The sequence below is a fragment of the Sprattus sprattus genome (assembly GCF_963457725.1).
Source record: "Sprattus sprattus genome assembly, chromosome: 19".
Classification (NCBI taxonomy): domain Eukaryota; kingdom Metazoa; phylum Chordata; class Actinopteri; order Clupeiformes; family Clupeidae; genus Sprattus; species Sprattus sprattus.
Window position 1 is genome coordinate 17699275 of NC_137917.1, and position 12444 is coordinate 17711718.

Genomic DNA, 12444 nt, shown 5'->3' on the forward strand with positions numbered 1-12444 from the left:
AAGAAAGAAAGAGTGTGCGGGTGAGTGTGTGTGTGCGTGTGTGTGTGCGCGCGCTGTGTGTGTGTAGTTGTTCTATTCTTAATTAAGTCTTTACTGGAATGTGAGTAATGGAAGGATAATGTGTCCTTGGAGAGGTAGACAGGGAGAGAGAGAGAGAAAGGCTGTTGAATAATGAGTGTACCTGTCTTTTTGTGATGGACAATGTGAGTTGTAGAGAGAGAGAGAGAAATAGAAAGAGAGGGAGAGAGAGAGAGAGAGAGAGGGAGGGGGAGTGGAGAGGAGAGGAGAGCAGAAGAAGAGGGGAGAGGAGATGTGTGTTCAGTGTGCCTGCTGTCACACAGGATGGACAGGGAGAGCAGAGGAGGGCGGAGGAGTGGAATGATGGACAGTAGAGGAGTATTGTTATCTGTGAAGGAGTGAGTGATGAACAGATGAAAAGAGGGAAGAAAAGAAAACGGGCGTTACTGTCTGTCATGTCAGAGGAGAGGGAGAGAGGCAGCTGAAGTGTGTCTGATGGTCTGGGCAGAACTCTCAAGCACACACACACACTCATACACCACTTACAGGGCATTCAGAAAGTGTTCACACCCTTTCAGATAATTACCCTCATACACCACATGAGGGAAAAATGAATTTAAACGTTTTTAGCGTAAGGCTGCAACATAACAAAATGTGTTGCAGCCTTTACGCTAAAAACGTTTCAATTCATTTTCCCCTCATCAATCTACCCTCAATTCAGTCACAGGGTTTTAGAAATCTTTAAAATGAATCGAAACAGACAAGCTGCAATATCTCATCAACATAAGTACTTTACTCAGTATCTAGCTGAAGCACCTTGGGGAGAGATTACAGCCTCCAGTCTTCTTGGATAAGATGCAACAATTGCACACCTGGATTTGGGGATTCTTCTCTGCAGATCCTCCCAAGCTCTGACAGGTTGGATGGTGGCCGATGGTGGACAGCCATCTTCAGGTCCATCCAGAAATGGGCTGCATCATAACCAAATGTGAAAAAGTGAAGGGGTCTGAATACTTTCTGAATGCACTTGTACCTCCCCCAATGCACACAAATACATACACATACACACACATACACACACACACACACACACACACACACACACACACACACACACACACACACAAACACACACACACATATATGCAGTATATATTTAAGTTTTTAAAAGACATGCAGTTTGATGCGTTGAACAAAAAGAGTAGCGGTAAACTTGGCCAGTTTTGCTTGTAAATCATTTTTATTTTCTGTTTTATTATGAACATTTGAATCTTAATACATACATAAGAGATTGAAATATTTCCAGAGATAACAGAAGACTCTTTGACATTTAAGGATACAGAACACATGGCCCTGCAGCACACAGCAGGGCTACCAGTTACTGATGAGATGGAACACAACTCTGCCAGCTGTCTGGCCCTTTTCTTAGGTAGGCCTGCCAATGGAGGCTGTCTGGTAACTGTCATGTTGTCACACAGACGCACACACACACACACACACACACACACACACACACACGCACTCGCACACGCACATGCACACGCACACACCTATATCCACACAGATATCTTATATATGCACACATGCACACACGCACACACACACACACACACGCACACACGCACACACACACACACACACACACACAGATGCTGGAGGCATGATTGTAGTTTATTTGCATGTTCCTCTTTTTGCTCAGGGGAATTTCAATTATAGCATTTTGTGGAACCAACCCCCCTCCCTTTATTCTTCTTCTCCCTCCTTTCTCTCTCTCTCTCACTCTCTCTCTCTCTCTCACTCTCTCTCTTCACTCTCTCACACACGCACACGCACATGCACACACACACACTTTGTGTCTCTCATTCTCCCTCCCTCTCTCTCACACTCCTCATATCATTCTCTTTCCTTCTCATACACACACTCTTCATATTTCTCTCCCTCCCTCCTTCTTTCTCTCTATCCCTCCCTCCCTCTCTCTCTCTCCCTTCCTCCCCCTCTCTCTCTTCCTCTCTCTCTCCCTCCTTCTTTCTCTCTCTCCCCTCCCCCATCTGCTATTATTACTATCTCTCCCTCTATTTATCATGTCATCTGTTCTTTTTTCATCCTCTCTTCCGTTCTCTCGCTCATCTCCCCCCGTGTTTATTCAGAGGAATAGGCCTGTTGCCCCAGGCAACACTCATCCTTGTTTACTTGCAGAGTGTGTCGTCACTGTGTCGCTATGACAACTGAGATGCAAGAGGAGGCTGTGAAGGGTGGTGTTGCCATGCCAGTCTGGAGTGCCATTGTGTTGGGCTGGGTAGCAACCTTGTCTCTTACCTGCCCCCTTCCCATTCTCTCTTCCTCTTGCTTTCTCTCTTTATCTCTCTCCCCCCCCCCCCCCCTCTCTCTCTCTCTCTCTCTCTCGCTTTCTCCTTCACATCCTCCCTCCCACTCTCTCTCTCTCTCTCTCTCTCTCTGTCTTTCTTCTTCACACTCTGTCTCTTTCTCCTTCACTCTCTCTCTCTCTCTTTCTCCTTCACATCCTCCCTCCCACTCTCTCTCTCTCTCTCTCTCTGTCTTTCTTCTTCACACTCTGTCTCATTCTCCTTCACTCTCTCTCTTTCTCTCTGTCAGTCTTTCACTCACTCTTTGTCACTGTTCTTCCATGTTTGCCGCACTCTTCCCTCTCTGCTCGCCCGCTGTGTCTTCTGTTTATCTTTCCATCTCTAAAGCCAAACATCAACATTAGCCCTCATTGGCCCAGAGTGACTGACCTGATTGATGGGTGTAGAGCTGATGTTTATTGATGGGTGTAGTGCTGATGTTTATTGACAGCTGGGTTGTGGTTTGAGCATAAACTCGTGGAGCACCAGATCCCTGCGTAGTACCCCGATAAATCAATAAGCCCCTGAGAACAGTCCATCCTGGTGAACGGAGATCGTACGGATGACGGATGAACGATGGATGAAGGATGGTGACATGAACGAGTGTGGAGCAGAATGATTGATCTCTGATGGCAAGGAGAGAGGGAATGGGGGGGGGGGGGGGGTCAGACAGGTGCCTGCTGAAGGGGTCAGAGGTGAGGGGTCAAAGCTCAGAACCGACAGCAGATGACTGTGGAAACGGAACCAGCCATAGTCCTTGCCGGATCACGTCTGGACCTCCTCTGGACTCAGGTGTCCCAGCCTGGGGAAAAGAGGAACCCGAGCGTGAGCTGATCGTGAATCAGGGTGGCTAAAGGAGCTGGACTTCCCTACTGAAGATCTGATCCTCAGATACAAACTCTCAGCTTTGGCCGACAGCTAGCTACAGCATCCCTCAGCAGACCCTTATATATTATATTATATATTATATTATGATAGAGCCCCAAAGTAATTGTTTTATTGTCTTGTGCTTGTAGACATGTGCTCATTATTTTGCATTTCAAATTTTTTTTTAGACTTCCTTGTCTCATAGATAAAATGCCACTACGTTACCCTGTTTCGGTTTTTGTGGAAAAACAGTTGCTCCTGTAGTCCCTGTTGGGGGAGATTTGGGTGTTTAGGAGGAGGCACACATACAGTTACACATGTTTATTGATGTGTGAATGTGGCAGGTTGGCGTGTGTGGGTCTGATGAGCCTGGTGCATGTTTCTGCCTGTGTAATGGGCTCATGCAGGATCAATACTGTCAAAGAGTGACAGATTACCACTGATCAATCAAAGTCATTGACCTGTATAGATGTGTGTGTGTGCACGGGAGTGAGTTTACATATGTGTGTGTGTGTGTGTGTGTGTTTTCTGGTGGGGTTATAATTAACAGGTTTGTTAATCTCCGGTACAGAATAACTTGTGATTGACACATTCAGAGACCACCCAACCCCCTCCCCCTCCCCCCCCCCCCCCCCCCCAGCCTCCATGTTCCACTCCCCCACGCAAGTATCCTCATCAAAAATAATTTCTTCTCTCTTTTCTCCTTTACTCTCTTTACCACTCACTCTATTTTTCCACCCTCTTTTACTCCTTCCTTTTTATCACTCTTTTTCTCTCCCACTTTCTGTCAGTCTATCCCATCTCCTCTTATGCTGCATCCTTCCTACCTCTCTCTCTCCTTATCTCCCCCCCCCCCATCTTTCCCCCCTCTCTTCCTCCATCTTTCTCCTCTCCTCTTATCTCCCCCCTCTCTCTCTCCTCCTCCATCTCTCTCCTCTCCTCTTATCTCCCCCCTCTCTCTCTCCTCCTCCATCTCTCTCCTCTCCTCTTATCTCCCCCCTCTCTCTCTCCTCCTCCATCTCTCTCCTCTCCTCTTATCTCCCCCCTCTCTCTCTCCTCCTCCATCTCTCTCCTCTCCTCTTATCTCTCCCTCAGGCTTTTTCTCTCAGGTGTCCCTCGCTACTGTGACTAAGCGCATTGCTGAGCTTGTGATGCTTGCTAGTCTCTCTCTCTCTCTCTCTCTCTCTCTCTCTCTCTCTCTCTCTCTCTCTCACACACAAACACACACACACACACACACACACACACACACAAACACACACACACACACACACACACACACACACACACACACACACACACTCACTTACTCACTCACTCTCACTCTTCCCTGCCATGTCCTCTTTATCTCTGTTTTGTATCTCTCTCTCTTCCCTCCATCTCTCCCTTTCCCCTGACTTCTTATACTGCCAGCTGAAAGAACTCTCTGATGCCTCCCCTCTGTCTCCATCCATTTCCCTCTCCCTCTCAGTTCAAACCATTCTTTCTCTTCAGCAATCATTCCTCTCCCTCACTCATTTACCCTCTCCCTTTCAAGCCCCTCTTTCTCATCACACACACACACACACACACACACACACACACACACACACACACACACACACACACACACACACTCACTCATTTACCCTCTCTTTCTCCTTATATCCTCTCTCTTTCTGTCACCTTTGCTCTTTCTAATCATTAAACCTGACTTAACCTGCATTGTTCATCTCTCTCTCTTTCTTTCTCTCCCCTCCACCCCCTCCTCCTCCCTCTCTTGCTCTCCATTCTCTCTCTGTGTTTTCTGGCAGAGAGTATGTCCCTCACACACTCCTGCTTTGGGGTTTAATCCTGTGTGTTTCTGTAATCCAGATCATCTGCCAGGCATTCTTAATCTCATCACCCCGCAAACCCTCTGCCAGCGGGTGTGTGGCAGGGCAGGGTGTGTCAGCTGTGTGTGTGTGTGTGTGTGTGTGTGTGTGTGTGTGTGTGTGTGTGTGTCTGTCTCTGTGTGTTGTGTGTATGTGTGTATGTAGAATTGTCTCTGTGTGTTTGTGCCAGTGTGTGTGTGTGCCAGTGTGTGCGAGTGTGTGTGTGTTAATGGCATGTGATCAGCTCCTCTTTAATGTATGAGAGGGTGTGCGTGGGTGTCAGAGACAAAAGCCCTGAATACAAGTATGCTTAAATTTGAGTGTAAGTGTGTGTGTCATTATAAGGGACGAAGCCAGAGAGAGGGGACAGAGAGAGGGGAGGGGAGAGAGAGAGAGAGAATGACAGAAAAGAGAGAGAGAGTAAGAGGAGGGAGGGATAGAGAGGGTAAATGACACAGTGGGGAGGGAGAGAAGGAAGGCTAGAGAGAGACGGAGAAGAATGGAGGAGATTTGAGGATAGAAAGCACCCGAAGGAACAGATTGCTGTGTTGTGCTTGAACAAGATGAAAATATAGTGGAACCGGGGGAGGGGGGTTTAAATCCAAGTAGTGGCTCAGTTAAACTCACATTAAATATGGTAGGACGTGGTAATACACACACACACACACACACAGATATTTATTTTTTTGTTTCTTTATTTACAAATGTGTTGTTTCTGTTTGAATATGTGATCAACCTGTGTGTGTGTGCATGAGTGTGCTTGTGTGGGTGTGCTTGTGTCTTGTGTGTTGTGTGCGTGTGTGTGTGTATATTAACAGAGTGCGATCAGTGTCTCTTCTGTGGGCTTTGGCTCGGTGAAATTATCCCTTTATTACATTTCCTGTTTTCAACACGTGTTTGTAACAACTAACATCCAAACAGGCCTCAGGGGCCAGTGTGTATTGCAGCCGGAGCACTGTCATGATGTGTGTGTGTGTTTGTGTGTGTGTGTGTGTGTGGTGTGTGGGCTCATGTTGCCTGTGCTGCTTTGGTGCAGTTGTGTGTTATTCTGCTGTCACGGCTGTGCGTAGTGCTGTGTGTATTGTTATTGTTTTTCACCATTCTGGCGTGTGTCATGAGCTTTGTGTGCGCGTGTGTTTGTGTGTGTGTGTGTGTTTGTGTGTGTGTGTGTGTGTGTGTGAGCTTTCTCCTCTCTCTCTCTCATCAGTCCGGAGCATGTCATGAGCTTTCTCCTCTCTCTCTTGCAGATGAACGACCCATTCAGGTCAAGCCAGCTGACAGCGAGGGGAGAGGAGGTAAGATCTGAAATTCTGCATGTGCACACACACACACACACACACACACACACACACACACACACACACACACACACACACACACACACACACACACATACACACAACCATATGTATGCGCACACACACAAAAAACATGTCTGCTAAACCTTGCAAACACAAGCATGCACACACACACACATGCTGTCCTGTGCAACTCTTGGCTAACATAGTCAACTGCAGTTTGAATGCTAGTGGTGTGTTATTGAAGCCCAGACAAACATAGCCTGACTCCTGTGTCTAATAGCCTTCAGGACTGCATCAATCTGTTTACCAGATACTTGTGCAGTTTGTTTGCTCAGTCAAGAGGAGAATGCCATGCTAAGAGGAGTTATTGTCATTTAACATTAGGATTAGGATCGCGAGATCTTAGCCCCACACACACACTTGCTCCCACTCACAGACAGACACACTCCCCCCCCCCCCCCCCCCCCCCCCCCACCACACACACACACACACATACACACACGCACACACAGATTGACTGAGTGAGTTGGTCAGCAATGTGGGTAGACTGCGATAAGAATAGTCTTGCTCAGTGGCCAAGGAAGGTGAATTAGATGCTGCACGTGTGTACTTACACAGACAACCACACGCACCCACCCGACAACGGATCCCCCCTCCCCCCCACACACACACACGAACATACATACACAGTCTCACACACACACACAAACGGAAAGAGACAGAGGGGTGGAGAGGTTCCATGGCATCGTTCACTTCAGATTTGGCTCTTTAGCTCTTCTCACAGCCATGCTGCCACATGATGCCGCTCCCTAGTGGCCATGGTCAGTATTACTACTAAGATCATCTTTCGTTTGTTTCACATGTCGTTTTACGTCTCTCTCTTTCAGTTCAATTTGAGGTGCTTATTAGCATGTCAAAAGAGCATTGTTTGCATCGCCACATAGACATAGATTAAACATGAATTAAAACATCCACAAGAATTTGGCAGTAGCAAACAGGGTTGTTGTGTTTACTGTCATTACTGAGGTGTGTATGTGTGTGCATGAGTGCATCAATGTGTGTGTGTGCGTCTCTGTCATTGTATTTTTGTATGCTATTGAGTCGATGCTTTCAAAGCTGGCCATGAAGTACAGGCAAAAAAAACACACAAGAAAACAAAAAACACAAGCCAAAGGAATCAGACTAATTAGCACCAGATTAATGGAAATCTTTCACTCCCTTCCTTCCTCTCAGACACTCCCTCTTTCTCTTATTCTCTCCATTTTCTCTTGCTTTCTCTTTCTCTTTTCCTCTCCCCCTCTCCCTGGGGCTGGAGGGCTTATTGTGAAGTTGAGTGTAATTGGCAAATATTTAGAACGCTAATAAAACAATACAAGGCCATTAAACTATGTAATACCACAGTAATGAACATAATAAGAACAACCCCAGTGGTGCTTTTTGGTGCAGTATGCAAATGTGTCTCTCTCTATTTTTTCTCTCTCTCTCTTCAGAGGACAGGAAGTTGTTTGTAGGGATGTTGGGAAAACAGCAGTCCGATGAGGACGTCAAGAAGTTGTTTGAGCCCTTTGGCACCATCGACGAGTGTACTGTGCTGAGGGGGCCCGACGGCACCAGCAAAGGTAGGACTATCGTGTGTGTGTGTGTGTGTGTGTGTGTGTGTGTGTGTGTGTGTGTGTGTGTGTGTGTGTGTGTGTGTGTGTGTGTGTGTGTGTGTGTGTGTGTGTGTGTGTGTGTGTGTAATTTGTTGTTACATGTTGTTTTCAGCATGTGATAATGAGTTTATTTTTAGTCTGTTAAGTACGCTTAATAAGTGAGTCTCTGTGTGTGTGTGTGTGTGTGTGTGTGTGTGTTTATTTGCAGGCTGTGCGTTTGTGAAGTACCAGAGCCATACAGAAGCTCAGGCTGCCATCAATAGTCTCCATGGGAGTCGCACTCTCCCAGTGAGTATCTTTCTTCCTCACACTCTATTTCTCACTCTCTTCCTCTCTCTCTCTGCCACTCTCACTCTCTTTCTCACACTCTCTCTTCCACTCCTCCCCTCTCTCTCACTCTCTCTTCTCCTCTCTCACTCTCTCTCTCTTCCACTCTTCTCCTCTCCCACTCTCTCTCTTTCACTCCTCTCGTCTCTCTCTTCCACTCCTCCCCTCCTCTCTCACTCTCTCTCTCTTCCACTCTTCTCCTCTCCCACTCTCTCTCTTTCACTCCTCTCGTCTCTCTCTTCCACTCCTCCCCTCCTCTCTCACACTCTCTGTTCCACTCTTCTCCTATCTTCTCCTCTCTCTCCTCTCACAATCTCTTTCACTCTTCTCCTTTCCTCTCTCTTCTCATGCTATTCCTCCCTATCTCTTTTCCCTTCTGCATCTCCAATATCTCTGTTCTTTCATCATGTTTCACCATGTCTTTCACATGGTGACGTTTGCAGACAGGGCTATGTGTGTGTGTGTGTTTGTGTGTGTGTGTGTGTGTGTGTGTGTGTGTGTGTGTGTGTGTGTGTGTGTTTGTGTGTGTGTTTGTGTGTGTGTGTGTGTGTGTGTGTGTGTGTGTGTGTGTGTGTGTGTGTGTGTGTGTGTGTGGGTGTGTGTGTTAGTGTTTAACCCTGTCCTGTCTGTCTACAGGGTGCATCTTCTAGTCTGGTTGTGAAGTTTGCAGACACAGAGAAGGAGAGGGGGTTGAGGCGGATGCAGCAGGTTGCCTCACAGCTCGGGATCTTCAGTCCAATGAGTCTCAACTTTGGAGCGTACAACGCATACACACAAGCAGTGAGTATCACTCACGCACACACACACACACACACACACACACACACACACACACACACACACACACAAACACACACACACACACACACACACACACACACACACACACACACACACACACACACACACACACACACACACACACACACACACACACACACATGTATATGTGCACAACAATGCAATACTAAAAGTAGGCATGTTTGGTATAATAGTAATATGTTATAATACAGAGGGGTTATTGTAGTAAAATACAGAATTCACAGATATGACCATGAGCACACAGCCACTGTGTGCTGTGGCACACTAACATGAATACTGAGTAACCTAAATCTGTAAGAAGATATTGCATTGCTTCAGCTGAAATATGCTCCTTTGTAAGAGGTCAGGAACACAGATAATGAAATCAAACATCAGTATTAATTAAATACTATAGAAGTATATCATGCTGGACGTCCACAGACAGGAGTGGATGTGACAGGGCCAGTGAGTTTGCATGAGGCAGAGCCTGCAGGCTAGATAAGCGATATCTGTGGCAGCTAGATTAGTGTGGACAGAAGTCATCTGACATCAGCTCGCTCCGCCTGTTGTCATAGCTACGCTGCCACAAGCTTGGTGACCGGAAAGTAATGCCGCTTTGTCATTAGATCTCCTAAGCTCTTCCCTGTCTCCTCCATCTCTCCTCCTCCTTCTCCCTATCCCCCCCCCCCCCCCCTCCCGCTGTCTCTCTCCTCCATCTCTTTCCTCCTTCTCCCCCTCTGTCTCTCTGGATCTCGCTAAGCTGGTCCAGCAACAAGCCCTGGTGGCTCAGTCCGCATACCTGTCACCCGTAGCGACGGTTGCCGCAGTACAGATGCAGCAGATGGCAGCACTGAATGCCAACGGCATCATCGCCACACCCATCACCTCCATCACCTCATCGTCCGGTAAGACGGTCTCTTCCCCAGGTCCATATCTCGTGCAGAACACCACTGTCTGTCTACTGTCTGTCCTACCCCTGTCCATGTGTCTGTTACCTCTCCTGTCCTTTCTTGTCTCGCTGTCCTCTCCAGATGTTTCTCCCGTACTCTCCCGTTTTCTCTAGTTCTAGTTCCTAATGTCTCATGTCTCACGTCTCTCTCTCTCTCTCAGCCAGGCTGGAGGTGCTGTCTGGACCCTCTGGTCTTGTGTTTTGTCTTGTCTCCCCCAAATGGTGTCCCTTGTGAAATCATGTTCATGTCTCTGCTGTGGTTTCTGAACTGCAGGCACCAATACTCCTCCCACTATTGCAGCCCCACCACCTATGCCTCAACAAATCAACGGCTACAGTACTGTGCACTCGCAAGCCAATGGGCACCCTCCATCTGAAACCATTTACACCAATGGCGTGCATCCATACCAAGGTTAGAGTCATTCCATACATCATACAAAATAACACAAATCATTATTTGAAGAGTAAACATCTAACCCTTATTACCTGTTTCTCTTTTTCTCTCCAACTATCCCCTTGTATCTCTTTCCTCTATCTCTCTCTCTCTCAGCCCAGAGTCCAGTAGCAGCGCTGGACCCTCTCCAGCAGGCCTACGCAGGCATGCAGCACTACACAGGTGAGTCAGCATGCCACTGACCCTGGCCAGCTCTTTAAGCGTGAGCCATTTTGTGTCCGAGCTCATTATTCTCTTTAGGAGGGCCTTCCTCCATTTTGGCTCAGACTCCACCCTAGTCTGTGTTACAGAAACCTGAATCATTTTCGAATCAACAGTTGCCTAATTCTCCACTTTTCTCAGCGGCGTACCCTGCTGCGTACGGATTGGTTGGGCAGCCGTTTCCACAGCAACCCACCCTGGTTGCCCAGCAACACCAGCAGCCCCAGCAACAGCAGCAGCGAGAAGGTGATGTCACTTCCTGTCACACGCCTATCAAAACAACTCCCCCTCACCCAATCGAGTTTCTAGCCCATCGCCTTTTGTTTGGCTGCTTCAGTCCAGTAAAACCCATCCACTGTAGTGACACCAACCACAGCAGACTCAGCATTAACCTTCCACACAGCAGGAATCACTGCTCTAGGTTCATCACATACTGTCTAGTGGACTATATACAGTATATATAAGTAAACTAAATTCATGACTGTTCATGTTAATTAATGGGTGTGTTTGTGTATGTGTGTCTGTTTGTTTGTTTGGTTTGTTTGTATATTTGTGTGTGTGTATGTGTATGCGTATGTGTTCACATGCTACGCTGTCGGTGTGTGCATCTGTCTGAGTGTGTATCTACTTGTGTATGTGTGTGTCTCTTTGGATGTGTGTGTGTGTGTGTGTGTGTGTGTCTGGTGTGTTGTGGGTGTGTTTCTGTGTCTCTTCCAGGTCCTGAGGGGTGTAACATCTTTATCTACCATCTGCCTCAGGAGTTCACTGACTCTGAGATGCTGCAGATGTTTCTGCCCTTCGGGAATGTCATCTCTGCCAAGGTGTTTGTGGACCGCGCCACCAATCAGAGCAAGTGCTTCGGTAAGACCAGGGACAGATGGGGCAGGGCCGGGGGGAGGGAGGGAGGGAGGGGGTGTGGGGGGGGGGCTCACAGCCTACGGGCCCTGTCTTTGGTTTATGGGAAAGGGCACAAACAGGAAATGGTTTGTAAACAAGGTTAGAAAAGGAGACTCTACTTCCTGTTCAGCAGTTACAGACAAGCTTTGTAGCAGACTAGCTGCACTGACCATAAAGCCAGTCACAGAAATAAGGTATTATATTTAAGTCAAACAAACAAATAAAGAAATGAAAAACAAAAGTAAAAGTAAAAATCTCTCTTTCTCCCTCTCTGTCTCTTTCTCCCTCTCTCTCTCCCAGGCTTCGTAAGCTTTGATAATCCAGGAAGTGCACAGACGGCCATCCAGGCCATGAATGGCTTCCAGATCGGCATGAAGAGACTCAAAGTGCAGCTGAAGCGGCCCAAAGATGCCAACCGACCGTACTGATGGATGAATCAGAGGAAGGACAGGAGCAGAGGTGAGACGGAGGTAGAGAGAGAGCGAGAGAGAGAGAGAGAGAGAGACCTCAGGGACAGGCTAGAGAGGGATGTGAGACTGACAAACAGACTAGTAATGGAGTGTTGCAATGCATTCATTAAACACATTTAATCCAAATGCAGCTACCACATTATCTCATTGGTTGAAAAATGCGCAGACCACACATTCTGTTATATATTACAACAGCATAGTTTGACATCTAGTGAGTCCATATCCCATATCGCTACTATCTGGTTTATATGCAATTGTCATTACTACTTATAGTGCAAGCAGAAGAAGCAA

General features: G+C 47.2%; 1 protein-coding gene across 2 annotated transcripts in view; it reads left to right on the top strand.

Moving 5' to 3' along the window:
- Positions 1-12111, top strand: part of celf3b (cugbp, Elav-like family member 3b) — a gene marked incomplete at both ends in the record, with an annotated part of 28170 nt that extends 16059 nt beyond the window's left edge. The window contains 10 exons of one of the 2 annotated variants that reach the window (XM_080858187.1): positions 6349-6396; positions 7893-8021; positions 8263-8342; positions 9018-9161; positions 9943-10087; positions 10406-10543; positions 10682-10747; positions 10928-11032; positions 11504-11647; positions 11984-12111. In XM_080858187.1, the coding sequence (XP_080714313.1) occupies positions 6349-6396; positions 7893-8021; positions 8263-8342; positions 9018-9161; positions 9943-10087; positions 10406-10543; positions 10682-10747; positions 10928-11032; positions 11504-11647; positions 11984-12111 (1127 nt within the window). The remainder of the gene's footprint in view (positions 1-6348; positions 6397-7892; positions 8022-8262; positions 8343-9017; positions 9162-9942; positions 10088-10405; positions 10544-10681; positions 10748-10927; positions 11033-11503; positions 11648-11983) is intronic. The other variant, XM_080858188.1, reaches the window with a different exon arrangement.
- Between the last annotated feature and the right edge of the window lie 333 nt (positions 12112-12444).